The sequence below is a fragment of the Scyliorhinus torazame genome, chromosome 3, assembly GCF_047496885.1.
Source record: "Scyliorhinus torazame isolate Kashiwa2021f chromosome 3, sScyTor2.1, whole genome shotgun sequence".
NCBI lineage: Eukaryota > Metazoa > Chordata > Chondrichthyes > Carcharhiniformes > Scyliorhinidae > Scyliorhinus > Scyliorhinus torazame.
Genome location: NC_092709.1, coordinates 90,916,616 through 90,944,184, shown reverse-complemented (window position 1 = coordinate 90,944,184; position 27,569 = coordinate 90,916,616). Strand labels below are relative to the sequence as shown.

At 45.0% G+C, this 27,569-nt stretch overlaps 1 protein-coding gene and 1 long non-coding RNA gene across 3 annotated transcripts in view; one reads left to right on the top strand and one right to left on the bottom strand.

The window, feature by feature from the left end:
• Positions 1–848: 848 nt before the first annotated feature.
• LOC140408572 (uncharacterized) lies at positions 849–25,865 on the bottom strand. Its single transcript, XR_011940144.1, has 3 exons — positions 25,790–25,865; positions 18,192–18,280; positions 849–4,743 (listed from the first exon to the last, which is right to left on the bottom strand). It is a non-coding gene; the product is annotated as an uncharacterized lncRNA (long non-coding RNA).
• Positions 4,091–27,569, top strand: part of afap1 (actin filament associated protein 1) — a 342,584-nt gene continuing 319,105 nt past the window's right edge. Inside the window, exon 1 of one of the 2 annotated variants that reach the window (XM_072495955.1) lies at positions 4,091–4,335. In XM_072495955.1, coding sequence (XP_072352056.1) covers positions 4,293–4,335 — 43 coding nt within the window. In that variant the 5' untranslated portion in view covers positions 4,091–4,292. The remainder of the gene's footprint in view (positions 4,336–27,569) is intronic. The other variant, XM_072495957.1, reaches the window with a different exon arrangement.

Here is a 27,569-nt window from a genome sequence, read left to right as displayed (position 1 = left end):
CATCAACCTGTGTTTACAGCCCCACCCTGAATCTGACCATAAAACAATATCAGCAAAGCTAAGGTCACACTGTTCATTCTTCCAACTAGAGATTGGGATGTTGTACAAAACACATGACACATGGGAAGAAAATACATGGGAAATAGGGGCCAACAAAAATAAAATGTCTTAAAAAGTGCTGTTATTGAAATGGGTGTCAAAAGTCAACAACATCATATTAATGAGCCAAAGCAGGTGATGTTTTCTTAGGGAACTATCCAAGTTGTATCATTTCCCATTGTTTTGACACTAAGTCTGCTATTTGGATTGGATTGGATTTGGATTTGTTTACTGTCACGTGTACCTGGGTACAGTGAAAAGTATTTTTCTGCGAGCAGCTCAGCAGATCATTAAGTACATGAAAAGAAAAGGAAATAAAAGAAAATACATAATAGGGCAACACAAGGTACACAATGTAACTACATAAGCACCGGCATCGGGTGAAGCACACAGGGGTGTAGTGTTAATGAGGTCAGTCCATAAGAGGGCCGTTTAGGAGTCTGGTAACAGCGGGGAAGAAGCTGTTTTTGAGTCTGTTTGTGCGTGTTCTCAGACTTCTGTATCTCCTGCCCGATGGGAGAAGTTGGAAGAGTGAGTAAGCCGGGTGGGAGGGGTCTTTGATTATGCTGCCCGCTTTCCCCAGGCAGCGGGAGGTGTAGATGGAGTCAATGGATGGGAGGCAGGTTTGTGTGATGGACTGGTGACTGTTTCTGGAGTTTTGCGGAGATTTTACCATTATCCTCCATTTAGTGAAATGCCATTAAATGAGGATATTCTGAATATAATGACAAAAACAAAAACTTCTGGGATCTGATTTCAAAAAGCTGGATGCTTGCAAATGGACTCCACTGATTTATTTTTCTAACTCGTTTAATAAGCAATATTAAAATACAGGTTAATTGTGTCCAAATGAACTATGCATAAAGTTAACATGATTGGCACAAATCTTTAAATATGCTAGTGGGGGATTCAGATACTGTATTACAAGGTGATTGCACAAAATTGGCTAAAGCACTTCACATCAAACTGTAATTTGTGCTGCATCACTATATCATGGCAATCCTGGCGCACCACCATTTTTATTGAACTCATGAACTTAGCAACTCAAGCAGTTGAATTCAGCTTTAACGACACCAGTATACCCAAATAGATGGTGTTGTTGTGGGAACCCCTCTAGGCCCAGTTCTCGCTAAGGTTTTCATTGGTTTCCACAATAAACGTGTTTTTGATGGAATGACCCCTAATCTCCTACCCCTTGCATATTTCCAAAATTTGAATCTGCAGGGCAGCACGGTGGCACAGTGGTTAGCACTACTGCCTCACAGGGTGGCATGTGGGGCAGTGGTTAGCACTGTGACTGCGACGCTGAGGACCTGTTTTGAATCCCAGCCCTAGGTCACTGTCCGTGTGGAGTTTGCACATTCTCCCCATGTCTGCGTGGGTTTCACCCCTGCAACCCAAAGATGGGCAGGTTAGGCGGATTGGCCACGTTAAATTGCCCCTTAATTGGAAAAATAATAATAATTGGGTATTCTAAATTTATTTTTAAAAAGCACTGCTGCCTCACAGCAGCAGGAACCCGTGTTCGATTCCGGCTTGGGTCACTGTCTGTGTGGAGTCTGCATGTTCTCCCAGTGTCTGCATGGGTTTCCTCCGGGTGCTCCGGTTTCCTCCTACAGGTCCTGAAAGGTGCGCTTGTTAGGTGAATTGGACATTCAGAATTCTCCCTCAGTGTACCCAAACAGGCGCTGGAGTGTGGCGACTAGGGGATTTTCACGGTAACTTCATTGCAGTGTGAATTTAAGCCTACTTGCGACACTAATAAAGATTATTATTATTATGTAAGAATTTAGCTGCACACCTTAATGCTTACGCTCAAATTCACGTTTAAAATGGAGCAGTCAAATGAACGCACTTTCCTCAATGTGCTGGTTGTGGAACCACTAATGTGTTTTCTACTACTGTCTACCACAAGCCTACCTTCATTGATCAATGTACATGTTGGGATTTCAACAGCTCTATGCACTATAAGACTGACCTCATCAGCAATGTCATAAATTGGGCCTGAGCAGTTCTCCAAAACTGATGCACGTTTTCCAAAACAGGCATCATCAAAGCTATTGTGCAGGATAATGGCTACCCTGGTCAGGTCATTGCTTGCTGTATATCGTGCATTATTATAAGTTGGCCTAAGGCTGCTAAAAGTGTCCAGTCTACCTCAGATTACCCAGGAAGGGTAAGGTATCTCAAAACCTTGAGCAACTGTTTCATGCTGCTACTATGCAGTAATAGCACAAGTGGTAGTTTCCACCTACAGGATGCTGCCATCATGATGTTCTCCCCACCACACAAATGATAATGAGCTAAATGGATTTCAGTGTTGGTATGGTGCCAGGAACCGTACATCCCAATGACCGGGCAATTGTATCAAACAGCATGTCCCTTCAGATGTCCGCAATAGGCAGAATGCTGACCGTATCACACTCATGTGCTAACAAAACTCAGAACATAATGCAGAACATTAGATATGATTCCACGATTGGACAGCATTTGCTGAATAATCCTGAGTGTGTTAAGAATTATACTAACAGTCAATTTAAGATTATCAGTCTTGCTCCCAATGTGGCTGATTTATACTTACTAGAAACTATCTATACTCATTTGCAGGTACCTGTTCTGTGTTAAGAATTAACAGTGGTAGAGAAAGGGACAGAACTTATAGCATGTGCTCCCAGGCTGATGGAAGAGCAGTGAACCAATAAGCTGAATGGGGCTCAGGAATATTGGCACAGCCTGCAGCCGATCTGGGCCTCAGACTGGAGGTCCAGTTTTACGGCATCTATGATAATCTTTCATTTTTGTCTTGAGTTGCTTCCAGTGATGATTTGGTTTGCTCTGAAGGATTAGTGCTCCTGGTGGCATGGCAACTGCAGTCATTATTGACCAAATGAGCTGACCAAATGTGGAGTCAGATCTTCACATTTACACTGTCATCAAAGGTCGATAGATTTTACTCCCTGGGCTATTCAGCTCATGAAGCCTAAATTGGTGTTTCTCCCCACATAAATTATCTAATCCCAATATCTTGCCCCCCCCCCCCTACCCCATCCATTCCTTTTTCAAGCACATATCTAAGATTGTGCAGAAAGGAACTGCACATTTCAACTATCTTCTTTGTGAAGGATTTGCTCCAAACCTGGCCCCAATTATTTTCATGATCATTTTAAAATTTATGCCCTCTTGTTATGGTTCACTGGAAGTGGCCTGCCTACCATTTAGCCAGTCATACCCTTCATAATCCTGAAGACAGGATCAGGTGATTACTTAAATGTTTATCTGCTCCAATGATACAAGTCTAACTTCTTATTTCTTCATAACTTTCAGACGTCATTCCTGTGTCAATGAGGGTTCAATGTTATGAAGAAGTAAGAATGGACCCACTCTAGTAAATCTACATCGCACCTTTCCCATTGTTATAATGGATGCCCACAATTGTAAAATATTATTATTGTGGCCTAATTAAGATCAGGTAAAGATTCAATACCTCATTGATTATGCATCCTATGTTGCTGGTCGTAAAACGACATATTTTGTCCATTTTCTCAAAGTATTGCCAGCATTTTCTCTTTAATTGTCTTTCTATGGTCTTATTTGTATTGTCTGCCACATTTTTATTTATGATGTGGAGATGCCGGCGATGGACTGGGGTGAGCACATTTTTATTTGCACAACCAAGTTATTTTATCCCGAATATTTCGCTTTCGTACCGGTCACGGGCCTCACATCCCCCCGGGGGCCACTATCCAGTCTTTATATCAATGAATCACAACGCACAAGAAAAAAGGTGCCTAATGTGTTACCAAACGTTGCAACATAGCGAACTGCACACTTTGGTCCTTCGCCCCATGGTGCTGCTTCCTTTCTCATGTGATGATTCGATGGGGCGGGGGGCGGAGGGGAGGGCGGGGTGGCGGACCTGGTCTGGCCCCTGATTGGTTCAGGACCCCCGTCAATCCCCGCCTCCTGCATTGTTGCGCCGGTGCTCTGGGCTTTGTCCGACTACTATTGGCGATCTGAAATCAATCGATGTTTGTGATTGGGTCGCAGCTGCTATCACTCACCCTGGGATCTTGACAGCTGGGTCGGGGGCTGCAGAGCGAGAGCGCGAGTGCGGAGACAAGGAGCAGTCAGCGGAACCAGCCACTCGACACACATTGCAACTGGGTGTAAGCCGCAACTGTGTTGCTCCAGCCATGGAACAGAAAAATCAACTGGAAATGGAAACGTGCATCAAAGGTAGGCTTCATTGTCCATCACGCCGCGGTGGACTCGACTGGGAATCATCAGAGTTTAATTGTGCACTGTGCCCGATGGTCCCATTAACTGACAGATTCAAACGTGTTCAATCCTGTCAGTTCAAAAAACGGCAGTAAGGTTCGTTCGCCTGCGGTACGTGCAAAGAAAGACGTGTGGGGGAAAGGTTCGGCCAAATCTGACTTCAATTATTATGGTTTCGGGGCAAAGCGAGAGCTGTAACCGCGCAGTTTGACTTTTATTAGCTCAACGCGCTTTACATTTTTTTTTCCTGATAGAAAGATTCCAGGGAGGATTTCGAAACGGGAACAAAATTGACTGCTGCTGACATTTGTGGCACTTCCAGTTGCCTTTCCATTTTGTTCGTCCTTTCCAATTTCAAGCCTATATCTGAAAGTTGAAAAAAAACGTAAGTGGTACTGCATGGTCCACGCTGCAAATCCGAACCTATGAAATAGATCTGTAACCTCCGCAACAAATTTTGATGTAGGGTTCGTATAGAATTATTTTTCACCTCACATTACAGTATATCAAACTCTCGTTCAACCACATTATGTATCAGTCAACCCAGAGAGAATAAATTAATTGCTCACTGTAATTTGGGTGTAAGGCAGCCAGACAAAGCATCGAAAGGGTGGGATTGCACATGATTTATTGTGTGGAAGGTAATGATGTACAGATCCAATCTCAGGATTGCTTATTGTGTATGCTGGACACACACACCCACACGCAGGGAATTGCCCAGGGGAGAGAGGAAATCACCTGCCCAGAGGGCAATTTTAAAACACCGCTGCTTAGATTCCCTGTCGTATTTCGTTCTGCTCAGGGAAAGTGTCGATTGTCATTCAAGATCTGCCCTAATCAATCACACATATCCTTATTCAAGCATCCTTTGTCTTTCGAGTTAATGGATGCATGTTAATGAATGTAATCACTTTTTGATCTTTAAAGAAACGATCTTTTGTGTAAGGCAATATGAACGCTTGGACCCGTTTACATTATTATAAGAGTGGTGTGCATTTTTCAACATTAGCTAATGAATGGTTCACTCTTGAGAAAGAATGGCTGAAGAAGTGTTTCTCCTGAAAGCAACTAGATAGCTGGATGGAATGCACAAACGTGATTCTTCTGTGATAATTGCGTCCTAGGAGAGAGTGATTGATCCCCTGCCTGTGATACATCAAGGGACAAGAAAGATAAGCAGTGTAGTTGCTTCTTTGGTGAATTGAGGCAACATTTTTCTTGCGCTTCTGATATAATTTATTTATTCTTGGTAATGTATCTTTTATTATGCATTAAGAAAATTCCTTTATCTGCAATATAGGCTCCATACAAGATTTTGTACAGATGTGATATTCAATGGCACATCATGATTTTAAGGATTTTGCCATTCTCCTTGGCATACATCTGTTAAGAATGTTTCTGAATATTGTAGTTATTTTAGAATGGACACGAGATGAAATAAGAAATGTAATGATAAATAGTACATTGTTTAAATGATTAAGTGAATACATAAGTAATAAACAAAAAAGGTGTAAAGGAAGATTGGATCCCTCACATGAAATAAAAGCAGATGCTGGAATCTGCAACAAAAACAGAAAATACTGGACAATCTCAGCAGGTCTGACAGCATCTGTGGAGAGAGAATAGAGCTAACATTTTGAGTCTTGATTACTCTTTGTCTGCTGAGATTGTCCAGCATTTTCTGTTTTTGTTTGGATCCCTCCCAGATGGGGTTGCTGCATTGTTTGGAGTTGCTGATCCTGTATCGGTCCTCTCCTTCACCCAGCTCTTGCCTGTGGCTCCAAGTAGTTGTTAGTATGTGACACCTCCTGGGAAACTGTTTAGAGGGGTGGGCTAAACTAGACGAGGGTAGCCATCAGGCCTCCTACCCTCAAACGACTTAAGGATTTATCTTGCCAGGCACTCGAAGACTGACCCTGGCAGACGTGATTGATGGGACCAATCTAAGGTCCAACTGCCTCGTAAGAACATGAAGAGTTAACTAAGGATGTCCTGCTTGCCTATAGCATCTGGATTCACTGAACCAAGATAGGTCAGGACAAGAGAGTGAGGCTGACGACGTGTAACTCTCCCTCACTATAATCCAGTTCATACACAATTAGTGTTCATCACCTTTCTATCATCTCACTTCCATGAACTATCTGTCATCAGTCCTGTGGTAACATCAGGTGTTACCACATGACTGTCATTCATTGGGAGCTGATGCTGAGAACCTGTGGCTCAGGCCATAGGGTTGTTTTCACTGGAATGAACCAGTTGTAATGCAGCAGACTCCGAGTAACTGAGCAGCCCTTTTCAGGACCACCATCTCATCTCCCGAGAATGAGATGGGCTAAAAAAGGTGCCCTAAATGTTTGTCTGCTTCACATACTTTTACAGCAGGCTGTGACTGCCAGGACATCCTCCATGCTGGCATAAGTGAATCTCAAAAATGAAACTAGAGGTGACACAAGTCACCATTGGTGCTCACTCTCATGGACAACGCCACAGCTGACAGACCTCCGAGCAACTGCTCTTGTTGGTAGAGAGTTGGTTCAGTACAATGCCCAGATCACCACCCTCTGTGAAACCCATCTTCCTGAGGAGGGTCAGCACAGCAAGTTAGTGCAGAGTAAACATTTTGGAATGACTGGAAAAGAAAAACAGCACCATCCCAGCATAAACTCTGCTGTCATGAATCATCTCGTCAGTAAGTTGAAGCAAAATACTGCAGGTGCTGGATATCTGAAATAAAACAGGAACTGCTCTTTATTTCGATTTTGATTTCATCAGTAAGTTGACTTGCCTTCCCAAGGTGTTAATGATCATTTGCTGCTTAAACCCCCTCTGCATGGTACCAATCAACCAGCTCCAAACATTATGTATGCACCTACCATTTTTGAGAAATGTATTTATTTAAAAATAAATTTAGAGTACCCAATTAATTTTTTCCCAGGGGCAATTTAGCGTGACCAATCCACCTAGCCTGCACATCTTTGGGTTGTGGGGGTGAAACCCATGCAAACATAGGGAGAATGTGCAAACTCCACACGGGCAGTGACCCAGAGCCAGGATCGAACCTGGGACCTCGGCGCCGTGAGGCAGCACTGGAACATAGTTATATATTTGACAATGCATTTAATTATAATATCAATTCACACATCTATCACAGTGGTTTGAAGAACCATAGAATCCCTACAGTGCGGAAGGAGGCCATTCGACCCATAGAGTCTGCACTGACCCTCTGAAAGAGCACTCCACCTAGGCCCACTCCCCCGCCCTATCCAGGCAACCCCACCTAAACTGCACATCTTAGGATGTGGGAGCACCTGAAAGAAACTCACGTAGACGTGAGGAGAATGTGCAAACTCCACATAGACTGGAATTAGTGCTAACCATTGTGCCACCATGCCACCTATATTTGTTTGTTCCTAAATGTTTCTTGACTTCTGCATACCTTTAAGAAATGTGTCCTGCACAACTGGCACTATTCCTGACTTGTATGTTTACTACACTGTCCTGCATGACTGGCACTATTCCTGACTTGTATGTTTACTACACTGTCCTGCATAACTGGCACTATTCCTGACTTGTATGTTTACTACACTGTCCTGCATAACTGGCACTATTCCTGACTTGTATGTTTACTACTGTCACTGCAACTATTGTGTCTGGCATCTATAATTAGAATCCCAGTCTTTCACATTCTTGGCTTGTACATCTGTCCAATCACTGATAGAGAATATAGATAACCTCCCTACAAATGGACAATCTGATGGCCTCAGACACTATATCGTGAGATACAACTTGAAGTCTGGATTCCCTGATTGTCTTGTGAGGCGCCTGGCTTTGCTAATTGGGATAAAATAGGAGCTTTACTTGTTCCAGAAAATTTGTTGTCACAAAGGCTAAATGTATGAAAGCTGGAACACCAATGAGTCTTGCCTTGGAAAATGCATTGCTTGTTGGCTGGATGTTAAATGACATACGTGGTGGAGCCCCTATAACCCTTATCCTTGAACCAACAAAAGGTCCCTGCCATTGATAGGCAGGTAAAGTGGGTTAAAAAAGAATGCTACTTAATTCCAAATCACACAGCTGTAGAGCGGAGATTCCAAATGATAAATGACTTGTGGGATTTAATTTGCAGTCATTTATTTCAGCTGTACTCCTTAATATACATGCAACTATAGCAATCTTATTGTCTTTACCCTTTACTTCAGAAATGTCTCAATTCTGAGGATATTATGCAATCGTAGCAGTCGTTTGTTGCTTATTGTTTAAAACTTCAGAGATGTTGTCATACGCATTTAATACTTAGCACAGGTTTTTTTGACATTGAATTGAAAACTGCAAATATTTCCAACAGTACTTACTCCTGAGATGGATCTTGATAAAGCTGCTGTGGCTTCGCTTTTAATATCTCATCTTAGAGTATCGTGGACTGTGTGGTTCTCTTTCCATACTGCACTAAACTGTCAGACTAGATTATCAGAGCCAAGTAGAAACTTATCCAGTCATTCACATTTCCAGCAAGGAACATCGGAAAGCTATCCACAAAAGGAATGCTGACCATTTTTTCCTCTGGGTTGCTGAAACCACTTGTGGCATTCGTGCAGTTGGAATTAGTGTACTCCAACAGCAAGGTTGCTGTTGACCTACACTACTGCTGTCAGCATTGCCTCCAATGGCAACATACACATAATAGTTTTCTTAACTGTAGAGAGCAGTGGAGCTGAAGCAGGCACTCTGCTGTTCTATTGGGAAGGCAGTGACCCTTGACAAAACATACTGTTTACAACATCAAAACAGCTTTTGTGGTGGTGTTTGTTTAGGTTGGATTGTAGGAGACTGGTCTGGAATAAGTCTGCTGATTGCAGTTGCAGCTACAAATCCAGTTGCAGAATCATAGACCCAGGAAAATTGGCTCTGTAAATCTGCTGCCAGGGTAAATGAGCTGGATTTGAGGGAGTTAGCTCACAGACACTGGTTTCCTGAAATCCAACCCAAACTAGCAGCAGTATAAAGGGTTTTAAACAGGTGCTCATGGTACTGGAGAAATTGATCCATAATAAATATGGGACACTTCCTACATCACTAAGAGGTGCAGAACCACTTCCTGAATTGCAAATACAGCATTAGTTATGCTCAAAACATGCAAAATGCACAGTCATTTGTGCTTGAGGATGGAATCCATTGTTTTTTTAAAAAGGCTAAAAGTGAATGAATCAGCCAAGAGAAAAAGAAACTAATGTGGTGAGTATGTGAGTAATCAAGCTTGATTTTCTTTCAAAAGTAATGGAGGCAGCTATTTTCAAATTGGGTATATGTTTTGAAAATAATGCTTTCAGTAAAACAGGGTGGATAGGATTATTGTACGGGAAACTATTTCTTGAACCATTTGTTCAGCACAGAATTGTAGGAGGCAGGTTGAAGGAGGCATCCCTGTGATTTCCTCTTGCAGTAACTTCACCGACGCTAACTTGGTTTTTTGAGGGGGAGGGGGGGGGCGATGTTAAATCCCTCCACCAGTCACTGAATGCTTTTGATCGAGGGATTTCCCCCCCACGAGGTGATGAGCTGGATGCGCAGTTTTAGCTGCCATACATGCTGCATTGGAACAGGCATGTCTGGGGGTAATATCAGTGGTAGCAGGATGACTTTCTTAAGTGGCCGACGGGCAGTCCCACCCATAACTTAATTCTGGCGGAAACGGGTAGGCAGTGGGGTTTAGGTATGCCTAATGCTGTCTAATTAAACGCCCTTCCCGCCTCCATGTTCACCTCCAGTGAGAGCAGAAAATTCCATCCAATTTAGAGAGCTGAGAAAACTGGGTATGAGCACCCTTGGGCTACTTCACTTGAACTTCTCTTGTATATGTTCCACTGGATCACTAACTTGGTGTATTGCGCAGAAGAAGCAAAAAGAGGGGATAAAGTAGTATTTCTATTTTTAAAAATTGATATATTTTTAGAAATAAACTAAATAAGTTAAGAAACATGGCTTAACATTTCTGAATTGTTTTACAGTAACATTCAGTCCAAAATGTTTCTTCGTGCTACTATACTACAAAGTCAAGACCATCTGTAAACCAAATGTTACAGAGCCTGCTCATGTACTGCTGTCGGCTGTGATGAGGCCATTTCTTCCAGCCTGCTGTAGATGTTGAATCGCGGGTGAAATAATTTCCTGGTTTATTTTTGTAACGGATTTTTCCCAAAAAAAATCTGATTGGATAAAAATGCTTGAAAAAATGCTAGCCAATAGTATTCTGTAGCGGGAGTGCAGTCATAACGTTTTAAGTTCAAGTAATGTTAAAGGAATCTGCTGTTGATTAATGGGCTGTCTGCCTGGAGGGAGTGGCTTGGTTCATTCTCACAGTCATCAGTGGGAGGATAATTGGAACATGTACAGGGAGGACAGAGTTTGTGGAAAGTTTCTTACCTCGTTGCTTCAGAGAAGCGCATGGTTACCATTTTTTCCCCCTGCCTCTCTCATCCAGTGCACAATCATTTTTAGGACATACCTATTTCAGAAATTGCTTTTTTGCACTTTAAAGAGATTGATCCAGTTCTGAATGCCTTTTTAAGTGCTACACCTCACTGACTTGAGATTAAGTGTGTCTATTACGTGGAACTGAACTCCGAGCTGAGCAGACTGATTTTAAAAAGAAGCATTCAATTTGGTTGGGGTAGGAAAATGTTGAACTAATCTCTAATTATATCTCTATCTTTAATTCAGCACTGCAGCAATGCAGAACATGGTTGATGCTGTCATTTCATTTTCTTTAGCATACACAGGTTAATTTTTATCCTGTTTTACAATGCGCGTATTTCCACGTCCCTGAACAGTGCGCTGACTGGTTGATATCTTTTAATCAGTTTGCCTGATATTTCTAGTATAGGAGTTGAAAGGCTATTTAATGGATTTTCAGCTGCCAAGTTTTTCTTGGTGGACAGCATAAATGTACTTGTGTTTTTCTCACTTGTGCTTTTATGCTGCTCTTATCACTTCCAGATCCCTAATTAATTCCATGCTGGCCTCTCGTTTTCCACTCTCCACAAACTCCATCTTAATCTTACATTTGCTGTTCATCTCTCATCACACACAAAGACATACTTACTGTCACAGACTTACATTGGTTTCCTGCTTCCCATATGCTGAAATCGAACATTCTCATCCGGGTCTTTAAATTTGCTCTGCAGTTCACCATTACCTCCCTTAGTCCCACAATCACCTCCCCTGAATTCTCAGAATTTCTCTGACCCCAATTTCTAGAACATTCCCTCTTTCTTTACTCACAATGGGCAGCGATCTGCCTTCAGTCACTTGGTCCCATTATCTGGAATTCACTCCTTAAAACCCTTTACATCATTCTGCACACACAAATGAAGCTAGCCAGTCCTCTTCACAGGATTTTCTATTTTTAAATATAAATTTAGAGCACCTAATTTATTTTTCAATTAAGTGGCAATTTAGCATGGTCAATCGACCTACCCTGCACATCTTTGGGTTGTGGGGGCGAAAAGCACGCAAACACGGGGAGAATGTGCAAACTCCACACTGACAGTGACCCAGAGCCGGGATCGAACCTGGGACCTCAGTGCCATGAGGCGTCAATGCTAACCACTGTGCCACCATGCTGCCCTCAGGATTTTCTTAAATGTGTGCTGGGTTCTCGCCCCAAGAAAATGCATGCGTCATAAAAGGCATGTGATGTAGAAGCTGATATGGTTTCCCAGAGAATGGAAGCATAGAGAGGGAACATTATTGATTCTGTAGAATGGTAAAGCCTGGAAGTCCTACAACAACAGCATCCCCCTCTGCCATCACCACCCCTTTATCCCACCATGGACCTGCGTCAACATTAGCTAGTCTCCACAGAGCAGGGGAAACCCAAATTGTGGGGTTTCTGTGACTTTATGATTGAATAACTCCCTGCAGGTAAGTCTCGGAACTCAGCCAAGATTTCATAATAAAGCCATCTAGAGAAACGGAGGTCTGTCCATCAGTTCTTATTGATACGATTGCCAGGTAGACTTATTATGAATGTTTGACTGAGCTCCAAGATTCCCTAATGGTCTTTTAACACAGGCTGTTAAAGGATGTGCTGGTCTTGGAAAGGGTCCAGAGGAAGTTCACAAGAATGATCCCTGGAATGAAGAGCTTGTCATGGGAGGAGTGTTTGACGACTCTGGGTCTGTATTCATTGGTGTTTAGAAGGGGGGAGAGATTTTATTGAAACTTACAGGCCGAGATAGAGTGGACGTGGAGAGGATGTTTCCACAAGTAGGAAAAACTAGAACCCGAGGGCACAGTCTCGTACTGAACGGACGATCCTTTAAAACTGAGATGAGGAGGAATTTCTTCAGCCAGAGGGTGGTGAATCTGTGGAACTCTTTGCCGCAGAAGGCTGTGGAGGCCAAATCACTGAGTGTCTTTAAGACAGAGATAGATACGTTCTTGATTTAATAAGGGGTTATGGGGAGGAGGCAGGAGAATGGGGATGAGAACCCCATCAGCCATGATTGAATGGCAGAGCAGACTCGATGGGCCAAATGGCCTAATTCTGCTTCTATGTCTTATGGTCATATGTTACTTTGATTGATTGACATCTTTGAGGGTACAATAAGTTATTTCTTTGATATGTTTATTTGGGCAAAATTGAAAGGTGAGAATTGAGGTTCAGCTTCTGTTATTTAAAGCATGAATGGCAGTGTTTACTTAACACTTTTATATGAGGTTATAAGAGCTGCAGCTTTTTTCAAAGCAAATTTCCAAATGAGCATTTTAAAACTTGCCATTGTTATTATATGGCTCATTGGTTCTGTACACCATGCATACTGGGTGTATGGGCATGAGGGGGGGGGGGGATGCAGGGTGGTGGGGATGCAAGGCTATGTGAGGGCCAGAGGGCTTAACAGCCTTGAATACTACTGGACCAAAGTCCCAGAGAACCAAGGTGGCCTTCTAATCAGCTCACCTTGGCACTCACCCACCTCCTTGACCACATCTGAACTGCTTCTGGAGTCGGTGGGCACAATTCAATCCCGCCCCACTTCCCTGGAGTGGGAAATCACACACGTGGGACCATTTATATGCTGTGGGTCTGCCGAATCAGGATATCAGTAAAACTCGAGCCCAATATCTCAAGTTTTCTGCCAACTGATATTTCAGAATACCCAAGTCTCATGGGTATACCATTTAAGTTCTTTGAAAAATAAGATACAGATCACAGCCCAGCTATTAAGCAGCATGCTACATAATTTGGATGTTGATAAGTGATTGGAATGTCTATCTCCGGAAGATTAAGATGGTGACACCTCTCAATCCCCTCATGCTGGGAGTACATAGAAGAGATGGGAGAAAGCACAGGACAACCAGTGTCTGAGAGTCAGAAGAAAATAATCAAACTGCTTCTAGTAAAATGGATGGACCCTCTCTCCAGAGGCCATAACGCAGTCCAATAGCCATTACAATGCTCACAAATAGCAATAACTCAAACCTGCCACATATTTCACATCCTTTCATGTCAAGGACACTTGCAAACTGCCAAAGGAAACTATAAAGAACTGACAGCCTATATATGAAAGGACATAGCCTCCTCCGGATATGCTTTCTTTGTGCTGGCACATTCACTGAACAGGCAGCAGTGATCTCCCATCATGTTTCTGACTGACATCCCTCTCAAGCCATATCCATTTCATACACCTATATCATCCCACACCTTCTTCCCGTGCCATCTGCCATTTTCTCCCCATGCCATTTTCCCTGCATACCATTTTCCTCCCTACCCATGTTGTTCCCTGCCCCCAACCAGGGTTACTGTTGTTGGGCTTCATTCACATCTTTACATTTTTCGAACCTGTCACACGTGGTATGTAACTCTTCAATTCATGCAGGTGGAATCGCCTGTGTTCTATTTGCCTTTTGGCTGCACCTATTGGCAAATAGAAATTATTCTCTTTCTGCATTCAGTTTCAAGGAGAGGACAGCCCTTAATAAAAATAGGAGGAGAGTGACGAGCACTGATTGATCCCTAGCCTCCACCTTCTCAGCCCTTTTAAGGGTAAGGTATTTGAGCTTTTGGGAAAGGAGGTTCCAGAGCAAGTTGAAGATGGGGAAACTGGAATTCAGGTGCCAGCTGCAAATTGGTCACCACATTCTACCTTCCTTTCTTGTCCCTTTACACCTTGCATCAGATCATGAAACCCTCATCCCTTTGACTGAAAATAATGTGAACTATGCCCCTCAGCATTACCTTCTATGTGCTCCTCTTTTCCTTCTATAGACATGCCCCACGAAGAAGCAGAGGAAAAGGGAGAGAACCAGGCCTTGTGCATCCAGCCCTGCACACACTGCAGAGCTCCATCATTCACTCTTTTGTTCCCAAGTGCCGGCCCAGAGATAAACATCCAATTGGGAATGAGCCACATGGGAGTAGACTGGGTGACAGAAGCATGAATGATTATCATCAGCTTGGGGTTTAAGTTGAGGAAGATATTGATGGCAGGAGGACCTGGCGGCATTGCCCCCTCAGCTAAAGAACCTAGTGTTTGAAATCTCTTGGGTCCTGCATCAAGTCTTTTGTGCCAGCACTGAGGCATGACATACAGTAAACCACAAGTGACACACCGAGCCAGTGAAACCGTTTACTACCCTGATGTATGTAGAAACTCCAGTGAGATAGACTCGTTGCAAAGGTCCCCATGAAATAGAAACTAGAAACGGATTGTGCTTCCCCAGACTGCTGTCATTGAGGCCTCGGGCACCAGATTGGAGAAGTCTGTCATTTGAGGTACAGATAAGTGTCTCACAGGGCCTCACTGACCTCATTAGCAAGCTTTTCACATGCAAAGGCACTGCACAGGATTGTTAATGTCAACTTTATGGAAAGTTTTCACTTTCCCTCTATCCCTCCACCTCTATCTATCTATTGACTTAGTATATGTAAGTATACAGGCCCTCCAACCACTCCTTTGAATTATTTGCAGATGTGAAAGAGTGTAGGGACAGGTTGCTGCACAAAAAAGTGTAAGAGTGCAATCTAGAATATAATCCCTACAGTGCAGAAGGAGGCCATTCAGCCCATCAAGTCTGCACTGACCATTTTGAAAGAGCACCCAACCTCGGCCAAAGCCATTTCCACCCCCCCCCCCCCACCTGATTTCCCCCTAACTCCACCTAATCTGCACCTGTACACTAAGGGTAATTTTATCAAAGCCAATTCGCCTAACCTGCCCCAAGCATGGATGTGAACCTGATTTCCATAGATTTGAATAAATGTTTATATAATTAATGGGCTTGAGACCGTAGCGTCCACCATCCTGTTGGCGTGACATCACGCTGGGCAAGAATCAATACTCCTTTTCAAAAGCCAAAACCAGTTGTGATGATCACGCCAGGGTTGTGGAGGATCTGTAGATTCTGGGGGTTGAGGGACAAAGCTGGGCCGTGCCTCCTTGCACCCTGGCAGTGTCAAGGGGGCAGTGACACAGAGCACATGAACGGGTAGTGCGAAAGGGGCTCTGACAGGGGTAACCCACCTCCATTGGGGGGGGTGGGTTTCCCTTGTGTGAGGTTGGGGGAAAGGAGACCGGCCCGATCCCTGTGAGGGTTGGGGGCAGAGGAATCCGCCCCGATGCTTGTTTGGGGGGGAGGTGTCTAATTTCCTTTGGATGGGAGTGGGGGGCAGTGGGTGCCTTTTAATGTAACTTTGAAATTGGGGAGCCCTTTCAAAATTCTGGCTTTGAAATTGCACAGAGGGCTGTTTAAATCAGGTGAGAGAAGGCATTTGTGAAGCTGGTGGATTTCACACAGCTATTTGTGCCTGACCCAACACTGCAATTTTGAGAAAATTGCACCCATGGTCTGCACCATGTCCATTCTAGGATTTAAAAAAATAAAAAAATTTGAGTACCCAATTCATTTTTTCCAATTAAGGGGCAATTTAGTGTGGCCAATCCACCTAGCCTGCACATCTTTGGGTTGTGGGGGTGAAACCCACGCAAACACTGGGAGAATGTGCAAACTCCACATGGACAGTGACCCAGAGCCAGGATTGAACCTGGGATCTCGGCGCCGAGAGGCAGCAGTGCTAACCACTGTGCCACTGAGCTGCTCCCCATTCTAGGATTTAGCTGCAATGAGGTATATGTCACCTTATTGCAGGAGGGTTATACTGGCACACAAGTTTCAGCCATCGCTGTACCACTTATCATTCACGTGTATCTAGATTAAGATTAAATATTACCACCTCCGACATTGGTATGAGGGAGGTATACAATGGGGAGGTTCACACTTATTATTGATGAAATTTAGGTTTGCACTAAAGTTCTTGCCCATAAGTAAACATCCTTTGCATGATTTGAGAGTGATTTTGAGATTGCCTGAATGGGAACAGTGTGAGTTAAATTGTCAGTGGAAAATTCTGTTGATTTTTGTAAATGATGGTGATATGGTAGGAAGGGGAGAAGGTGTGTACAGAACTATTTGGCCATATCTACATGTGATAGTCAAGTGGGATCTTTTGATGGCTCTCCAAACCCTCTTGAGGCTGAAGCTGCTTTGGGACAAATAGGTGTGAGGGTTAGGAGAAGTGGGTTGCATTTGCCTGCGATGCAGCTTCCCTCATTCAGAAAACAAAGGTAAATTAATTTTCATTTTATGCTCCGTTGGAAGAGGAGGAGGAAGGCAGCTCTGCGGTAATTGGCAGAAAGGCAATGTGGGGCAGCATGGCGGCACACTGGTTAGCACTGCTGCCTCGCAGCAGCAGAGACCCAGGATCAATTCCGGCTGTGGTTGGCTGTCTTGTGTGGAGTTTGCATGTTCTCCTGTCTTGCGTGGAGTTTGCATGTTCTCCCTGTGTCTGTGTGGGTTTCCTTTGGGTGCTCCGGCTCCCTCCCATAGTCCAAAGATTTGCAGGTTAGATGGGGTTAAGGGGATAGGGTGGGGAAGTGGGAATAGGTAGGGTGCTCTTTCAGAGGGTCGGTGTAGACTTGATGGGCCAAATGACCTCCTTCTGCACATGTGGGGAGGTTTTACAAAAGTAAAAGAAAGTGTCAAAATGAGTGAGAAAGATGGCAGAACCTGACCCTCCCTCCACTCATTGCCCATGTAGGTGTTCTTCCAAAGTACCACTAGACAGTATATGATGCCATTCCTGTCCTCTACTTGAGCCTGAACATTCATCAGTGGTTGTCATAATCCCCTGCTGATTGGCAGAACTGCTGTAGGAACAGTGTAAATGGCATGCTGTTTTTCTGTGAGGTTCTGCCAGTCTGAACTATGTAGATACAGCTTCCGCTGTAGTGCGAACCTGACACAAGCCAACGTGGCAGCTAAGTTTTCAGAGCAGGCTGGTTCCCAGCTTGTCAGGGTCTGGGCCAGCTTGAAATCTCCCTGCTGAGTCTGTAATGATGTGTAACCCAAAAGTAAACGTAATGGTTTGAGTTTGAAGTTACATTGTTACATTATGGCTAATAGTAACAATGTTGGATCAATTTGTTAATAGCTGCAGGCAGGTCATATTGGAGGAAGGAGGCGGGCGGCTGTTGTACAAAGAGAACCAGCAAAGTAATTGCCTGCTGTTTCATGGTTTTATTGTACTGTTTAATGAGTCTACACCTAACTAGAGCGGAAGATAAGCAGTAGCTGATGCTTCAGAAATGTGTTGCGATTTAATTTGTTCAGCCTCCGGGCAGCATCATTGGAGCTGGAGAATCTGGATAGAATGTCAGTCATTAAAACTTGTCATAGAATTCCAGTACCTAGAGACATAAATTTATGCATGAATTTGTTTCTTTCCTAAAGTAATAAATTCCATTCACACTTACCGGCAGATGTGTTCTGAGTCTTGTCTCTGATTTCTTTTTGTTTCAGATTGTAATTCGGAGTTGTAATTTCAATCCGTTTTCACTCGGATCTATAGAATTAACAGCTGTCTTGACTTGTGTCACAAATCGAGAACACAGAGCCAGTGTCTCAGGATAAGGGGGCAAGAAATCAGTAATTCATTTGAGGGTTGTGATAAAAATGGGCAGCCATCTGACTCAGTTAGAGGGTAATTTTGGCATTGAGTGACAATTGGGGTTCCCAGCCCTTCCAAATGAGCGCTTGGCCTCCCGAACTTTGCTGCTGTCAACTCGAGAGACATTGCCCTAATATTTCTCATTTGCACCATGTGGAATGGAATTTAGTGGAGTCTGCTGTAATGGGCAAAAGGGCCTGGAGAATCCCATATCTGACACCTGTCAGTGGGAAAACTCCTGGAGTGAGTGGCTAGAAGACATTAGACTTCTCGGTGAGCCACTTAACTCCAATTATCACGGAGCCCACTGGTACTTAATGGTGGCTCAGGGATTAAATAAGACTCTCACACATTTACTGTGCTTCCAGAAAGCTACCCAGCAGCCTACCAGGGGAGACCTTCGTACACAGGATCTCAGTGTCGCATCAAGGGACCAGGCATTGGGTAAGGGTGGGTTCATCACTGAAAGCCATCCTTATGCCCTTGCATCTGACCCTGTCAGTAACCCCCTCCCCGGAATCCCCATCCTATCCCTGCGATGATCCCTGGTGAAGGCTTTGTCTGTTAATGGCTGTAGCCTGCAGCTCTTAGGACTGGGATTTCACTTAATCTGACCAGAGGCCCAATGCTGTACAGGTAGGTGTGTGCCTAGCTCGTAGTTGTGCCAACATTTCATTGAAATGCGATGCAGAATCCTCACCAGTTCTCCAACTGACTGGCGGGATCCCCATCACCACTACTGAATTCCACTCTTGAACTATTTAAAAACATTTTTTTTTTAAATTGGGGTGTACCCAATTCATTTTTTCCAATTTAGCATGGCCAATCCACCTACCCTGCATATCTTTTGGGTTATGGGGGCGAAACCCACGCAAACTCAGGGTTAATGTGCAAACTCCATGTGGACTGTGACCCAGAGCCAGGATCGAACCTGGGGCGTTGGTGTCGTGAGGCAACAATGCTAACCACTACACTTTGGGGCAGCACGGTAGCCTTGTGGATAGCACAATTGCTTCACAGCTCCAGGATCCCAGGTTCGATTCCGGCTTGGGTCACTGTCTGTGCGGAGTCTGCACATCATCCCCGTGTGTGCGTGGGTTTCCTCCGGGTGCTCCGGTTTCCTCCCACAGTCTAAAGATGTGCAGGTTAGGTGGATTGGCCATGATAAATTGCCCTTAGTGTCCAAAATTGCCCTTAGTGTTGGGTGGGGTTACTGGGTTATGGGGATAGGGTGGCGGTGTTGACCTTGGGTAGGGTGCTCTTTCCAAGAGCCGGTGCAGACTTGATGGGCCGAATGGCCTCCTTCTGCACTGTAAATTCTATGAAACCACCGTGCTGTCCTAACTCTTGGACAATTCTGGTGCTTGTGACTTACAATCAAACCAGGTTGTCTGAATCCTGGTGAAACTCATTATCGGTTGTGAGAATAATGGCATCGGGGCCAACAAGTGTCTCCTGGAAACACGAGTCCTAAAAGTAGGAAATTGGTGAGAAGAGGGAGAGTGACAGCAAAACAAACAGAGGGAGGGAGATAGAGCGACATATGCAAGAAACATATTAGATTCTGAAGGGGTATAACAAGGTAGACACTGAGAAATTTTTAAATGGCGTCCCAATCTTCAAAGCCCCCAACATGACTCCAGACCCCCAAAAGCCCGAAGGCAGTATGGGAGGTCCCCCCGCACCCTCCCAACACCCGCAAATGAAATGAAAATCGCTTATTGTCACAAGTAGGCTTCAAATGAAGTTACTGTGAAAAGCCCCTAATCGCCACATTCTGGCGCCTGTTTGGGGAGGCTGGTATGGGAATTGAACGGTGTTGCTGGCCTGCCTTGGTCTGCTTTAAAAGCCAGCTCTGTGCTAAACCATCCCCTGGCACCCCAGGCCCAATTGCCAGTGCACACCAAATGCCAGCTTGACACCTTGGCAGTGCCCAGGCTGACACCCAGGTGGCACCAACAGTGCCAGGGTATCACCCTGCCCAAAGGGCATGCAGCTGGGGGCCTCCAATCCAATGGGAGACCCCACGAGTGCCATTCTGTTTGTGGGGACTGTGGTCATATGCATCACTGTAAATACACAAGGGGTTAATGTAAATACACTAAGACTAAGTAAACACTAGAGGGAGTACAAGAGACATCATGACATACAGCTAATGAACACATAGAATAGCACACGACCAATGGGCAGTCAAGACACCTAGAGGTGACGCTACCACAAGGGGGCAACCCATATAAACGGACAGGGCACACATGCTCTTTCTCTTTCCACAGGTGACACTCCGAGAGAAGGACCGGGGCAGATCAGAAGCATCACACCCACTGCATGGCTTAGAGCAGACTGGTTAGTTGACTGAGTTACTATAGCAGGAGAGTCAAACTCTGGTAGGAGAATTGTTAGCTGTTCAATATAAATGTGTTAAACCTATCTCAAAGTCTGAACCTTCCTGACGCCACACCAGTGGTCCACACACCACGAACAGTGGTCCATGCACCGCGGAGTGTCCCCGACTACGCATAGAAAGCGATGACTGACTCCACAATGGAAGCAATGCAAAACTCCAGAGCGCAGTCCTTGCATGAACAAGACCATGAGGATCTAGCAACCTTATCTGAGCAACCAGCAGCAGATGATGCAAGTCTGCCACGCTCAAGTGCACAGCAAGACGACTATGACAGTCTCAAAAAAACTGACCGTCTACCCAGATTATTTGAACCACCAGAAGAAGACTCTGACAGTCTACCCAGCTCATCTAACCAACAAGAAGACACTGAAGGTCTACCCAATGTATGTGCGACAAGTGACAAAGGCTTCACAATTCCCATACAAGATGTGCGACATCTCAGCGAGACTGACAGATCTCAGTAGGATGTACAGAGGCACTCGACAATCAAAGTGAGGCTTCTAGTGACTCCAGTGACATCACGTTAATTCAAACCACATCCACTCAAGCCTCTCCACAAGAAAATGCATTCCTGAACATTTTGACTCCGGACAGGGAGCATCAAGACATCTCAGATGATTCAAGTGACACCTCAGATGATTCAAAGTGAACCTGAAAGACTCCGGACGGGATGCGTCAAGAAACCAAAGCTGATTCGGGTGAACCAGAAAGGACTCCAGACGGGGAGCATCGACAAGCCAATGATGATTCCTGTGAACCGGACATGACTCCAGATGGGGAGCGCAGAAACGGCACGCTCAATGAAACAGCAGATGCCACAAAGGGCACTAACACAAGCAACTTTGAAGGACTCTAATTCTCCACTCGGTGTGGTAATTGAGCGCAACAAACACAACAACGAAACCTACAACAACAAGAAGTGTACCAATGTCAACAACAACATGGTACAACTCTGCCCATGAAGGACACTGACAGCACAGCTCAAGACAATGGCAAGTGTGCAGACATACGATGGCATGATAACGCATCTTACAAAAAATTCACGTTTGCTACACTACAAACGAGCAGACCAGCTGCCAAGGCAGATGACATACTGCATCAATATCGCAATCACAAGAAACAGTCCAGGCCGGACAACACACATGACATACTGCATCGCTACCACAAGCATGAAAAGAAGAGTCCAAATCAGACAACGAAATGATTTGACCATTTGAATACCTCCTGATGACTTCTTGGTTCCTTAAGCACAGGGACACTGACTGCGTTCACAAGGAAATGACAACATCAACATCGACACTTCATTAACAAAGCAAGAAAGCCCCTCGACCATATAAATTAATGAATTTGGACTCTTACATATTATTTGGTATTGTATAATCATCACTGTCATCATGATTTGTACATGTCATCACTTATCTACCTATTTTGTTCAATTTTCTTTAACACTGTACAGAAAATATGTAACATGAAAAAAGGGGGGATGTGGTGATATGCATCACTGTAAATACACAAGGGATTAATGTAAATACACTAAGGCTAAGTAAACACTAGAGGGATCACCAGAGACATCATGACATGCAGACATACAGCCAATGAACACAGAATAGGACACGACCAATGGGCAGATCAGAAGCATCACACCCACCGCATGGCTTAGAGCAGACTGGTTAATTAGACTGAGTTACTACAGCAAGATTAGCAGGAGAGTCGAATTCAAAGTAGGAGAATTGTTAACTGTTCAATAAATGTGTTAAACCGATCTCAAAGTCTGAACCTTCCTTTGTCAGAGCATACATCAAGAAAGCAGCTTATGCTACATGAAGAAGCCTAGCACAACAGGGACCAGTGCTGAACAGCACTTACCCGAGGTCTATGAGACAAAGAGGTTGAATCTCAAAGTCTTGGGTGCCTCGGAGAATTTGCACGTTAGTGAGACTAGTTGTCTCGCTCTAACATGCAAATTTGCTAAAAAGTGATTCCGCCCACAATGGGCGGGATTTACATTGCAACTTCTCACGAGATCGCGTTAGATCTCGTGAAACGTTGCGAGCCGCCTAGATCCCGGGGCGGGTCTCCCAGCTTTTATTGGCTGCACTGCGTCAGTCTGCTTTTCGGGCGCAGTGTGACCATTAGATCGCACCCACTTTCTCTCAGGAATGAGATGAGAAGACTTCCGGTGGCGCCTATGAGGGAGTGAGCCGCACATTTGGTGGCTCTCACTCCAGCCGGATTTCTGGACCTGGTTTCCCGACTTTTCGGAACTTTTGAGCACTAGAAAAGATTATTATGGGCTTTGTCTGGGTGGGGAAGTCCCCACTGGTGATGAAAGCGATGCTGGAGAGGAACCGTAGCGAGGGGGGCCGGCGCTGCCGAATCTTGGCAACTACTACTGGGCGGCCAACATAGCCTTGGTAAGGAGTTGGATGGTGGGTATGGGGTCTATTTGGGGGCGAGTGGAGGTGACTTCGTGCAGGGGCACCAGTCTGGCAGCCCTGGTCACGGTTCCCCAACCGCTCCCACCGCCCAGGTACTCCACCAGCCCAGTAGTGGTGGCAGCCCTGCGGATCTGGGGCCAGTAGAGGAAACATTTCGGTGAGGTGGGAGCATCAGTCTGGTCTCCATTATGCGACAGCCACTGATTCGCTCCAGGGAACATGGACGGTGGATTCCGAGCATGGCGGCGGGCGGGGGTGAGGAGGATGGATGATATGTTCTTGGAGGGGAGCTTCTCGAGCATGAGGGCCTTGGAGGATAAATTCGGACTAGTGAGGGGGAATGACTTTAGGTACTTGCAAGTGCGTGACTTCATACGCAGACAGGTCCCATCCTTCCCACGCCTCCCACCAAATGGGATCCAGGATGGAATAGTTTCTAGAGGAGAGGTAGTAGAGGGGAAAGTCTTGGATATTTACCAAGAACTCGTGAAAGGTGAGGAGTCCCAGACAGAGGAACTGAAGCTCAAGTGGGAGGAGGAACTTGGCGAGGAGATAGAGGACGGGGTATGGGCGGAAGCCCTGAGGAGAGTAAATTCAACTGCAACATGTGCTAGGCTCAGCCTGATTCAGTTCAAGGTCGTACACCGGGCCCACATGACGATGGCCAGGATGAGCAAATTTTTGGGGGTGGAAGACAAGTGTGCTAGATGCGCGGGAGGACCAGCGAACCACGACCACATGTTTTGGGCACGTCCAAAACTTAAGAGATACTGGGAGGGATTTGCGGACGTCTTGGCCTTTGCTTCCCTGGTAGCCCGGTGACTTATACCGCAGGCATGGAGGGACTCCAAGCCCCCGAAGACCGAAGAACGGCTCTCTGACCTGTCGAGCTTTCTTGGTCTGGAAAAAATTGAAGTTCGCCTTGAGAGGATCTTTATTGGGGTTTGCCCGAAGGTGGCAACCATTCATCGACACATTTGCATAATATTGTACACTGTAACTGTTTACAATGCCAAAAATACCTCCATAAAATTGTTTATTTTTAAAAATAGGAATGAGATGAGAAGAAAGTTCATCACTCAAAGGATTGTGAATCTCTTGAATTCTCCACAGTCTAGGGGAGGTGGATATTCCAGTGTTGAATGTACTTACGGCTGAGTTAGACAGATTTTTGGTCTCCAGGGAATCGAGGGATATGGGGAATAGGCAGGTAAATAGCGCTTGAAGCCCACCATCGGCCATGCTTTGGTGAATGTTGGAACTATGTGGTCAATCTCTGTTCATATTTCTGTAATAATTGGAAGAGGGAGGAGGAGAGAGCAAAATAAACTGAGGGAGAGCAACAAACTGAAAGAGTGAGGAGAAGGGAGAGGTGGCAAACAACATGAAATGAGAGAGGGGTAGAAACCGAGAGGGGACCACAAACTGGGGAAGAGAGAAAGCGCAGCACCAATTGGGAAGGGAGGGAACAAGAAAAAGTGGGAAAGAGCGAGAGGCAGCACGTTGCAAACTCGGAGGGAGAGAGACAGAGTAAAATCTTCCTGGACCTGTAGGAGGGCAGGCTTAAAGGTGGGAATGGGAGGAATTTGGAAAGGGTGGGGGAGTGGGCTAAGGTTGGTTGCTCTTTCAGGGGGTCGGTGCAGATCCGATGGGCTGATTGGCCTCCTCTGCACTATAGGAATTCTGTGGTTTAGAAATGTAAGCATTGGATCAGTGGGCCGATGTATTCCTGATTCCGGTGATCTTCCTGAAGGCAGGTTATCACCAGCAGAGTCTACCCATCTGGTTGCAATGTGTAGCTAATCTGCATAATTAAATGCTCAGTGAGGTGACTTGCCAGCAACTGGCTTGTTTCCCCCGTCCCACAAGGCCTCCTGTTTAACCCACCCACTGGAGCCACAGCCATCAGTGGGCCTCGGAGGGTGGCCTGGCAGCTGTGGCTACTGTTTATTTTGTTCAATTTAATATCTCTTTTGAGAGTGCCTCAGGAAAGTGGTGCCTTCATGTTCCCCTGAGCCTAGTGTCCCTCAGGGAACCGACCACTATCTTTAATTGGATGGTGAATGCAGAGGTAGCCTTTTAATTGGGCATCTCCGGGAAGATCTGTAGGTGGACACCCTGACCAGAAGAGTGGGTTTGTGACCTGGGATGTGGTCCTGACTCATCCTCATGTCTTAGATGTATACGATTCCACCCAGCGAGAGCAGCACTAAATGGGGGAGGGAGAGTTCATGTTTACTATGATTTATGACTGTAATGATGTGTTTTTTATTGTGGGAGTCAGGCAGCTTTGGTGCTTTTCCCAGAGGACTGAAGCTCACCTCCTTGAAGCTGGGATTCGGCATTGGGCTGTAGGATTCAGTGAGTTGAATGAAATGTGGGTTTGCTTTATTTATTACTTTTACATTATAGGATTACAGTGCTCCGGGGCGGAGGGGATTCCTTATGTGCATCGGAACTACTCGCCCAAAAAACCTCCCCTCCCTTTTTGCCGCCTGCTCTCCAAAACATAGTCTCCAACCCCCCCCCACACACTTCGCTGTCTTAAAAGCCAAGACTTACTTTTCTTGTGGCAGTTGTCATCACTCTCTTTCGTGCTCCTTCAAGCAGTTCCAGCAACACCCATTATCAAGCTCTAGTACCAATCTGACTGGCTGGTAACTCTCGAGGGCGGGTCTTCCTCTCACTGAGGGCTGGAAGGAAGTTATGGGGAATGTGGGAATGAAAGTCTATTCTTCACTACCCAGTCTGAGTTTAAAAAGAGACTTTATCCAGACAGAGCATTGGAGGCACGGGGGTGTCTTAACAAAGCGGGAAAAGAAATCTGAATAAAAATTCCTACTGTCATCATGAAGTCCGCTTTATTTGATTGTCTTCATTAATTTTGTTAAACTGGACAAATATTAAGTCGTAGAGCTTTCAGATTAATTAATGGCCTCTGAAAATGAGACACCAATTTCCAGAGGTGGCTTAGTGCACGAGTGTGTCAAAGGTTTCAAAGTATTTGAAGCGAATGATATGACTAATAGCAATCATCTTGAAATCTCAGAAAATAGTATCAGGTGTTCAATGTTCATAATGAGCAGAAATTATAGGGAAACATTCTTTTTAATTAATTAGAATTGAAATAATGTTGGAGAGTACTTGATTCTGTTAAGGGATAGTAAAATAGCGGTCTGCTTTCTGGGCTCGTGCTACCCCGACCTCTGATACAGAGGTCGACAGCACAAAACAGGCCTTCGGCCCATCGTGTCTGCGCAAGTCAAAAACAACCACCATTATAATCCCATTTTCCAGCACTTGGCCCATAGCCTTGTATGCCCTGAGATTGCAAGTGCACATCTAAATACTTCTTCAATGTTATGAGGGTCTCTGCCTCTATCACCCTTTTCAGGCAGTGAGTCCAGACTCTCACCACCCTCTGGGTGGAAACGTTTTTCCTCTCTAAATCTCCTGCTCTTCAGCTTAAATCTATACCCCCTGGTCGTTGACCCCTCCACCAAAGTGTGGTGAACCACTGTAATAGGAGATGTAAGGTGGGACCTGCAGTACAGGTTCGCCGGTAGCTCCTGCTGGCTGGCTCCGCCCACTGAGAACTGTATAAATATGCATGACCTCCAGTGCCCTGCCATTTCGCCAGCTGCAGCAGGAGGCCATGCATCTGACTGGAATAAAGCCACAGTTGTACCCAACTTTAGTCTTTGTGCAATTGATCATGCGTCACAAAGGGAAACATTTCTTCTTGTGTACTCCATGTATGCGCACTCATAATGTTATATATCTCAATCATACTCTCAGCTGGCAGGAATTCAGTTTTTCTGCTCTTGCCCCTTTTTGGGGGTTATCCTGTACAATCTTTTGAAAATAAACTTTGGGATATAACCTGTTCCCATGCACGCACCCATGAATGTGGCTGTTTCAACAGCTGTTACAGTTGTTGGGTCAATCTGTCTTTAATTCATTCCTTCATCTGCAAATAGTAAACATGCAAGGTCCTTCATGTGGCTTACGCTCCATGGTATAGCATGCTGAAGTTCCACACTGCTACAAAAACATGTTGCTAATTCTCAGACTATTCAGGGATAGATTTAACTCCGTTGCTTGTCTTTTGCCTCAAGAAAGAGACGAGCAAGAGGTGAGAAGCTGAAGTGAGGTGGGGGTGGAGTGGGGGGCGGTGGAAGGACAGGAAGCACCTCAAAACATATCCAAGGTTTGTTTTCTGCCATATTCGGACATAAGGCTGCTTTACCGTGCAAATTGCAAAACTAACCTCTGCATAGTTGGACTTGCTTAAAAATGGCCATGAACGTAGAATCATAGAACCCTTACATGCAGAAGGAGG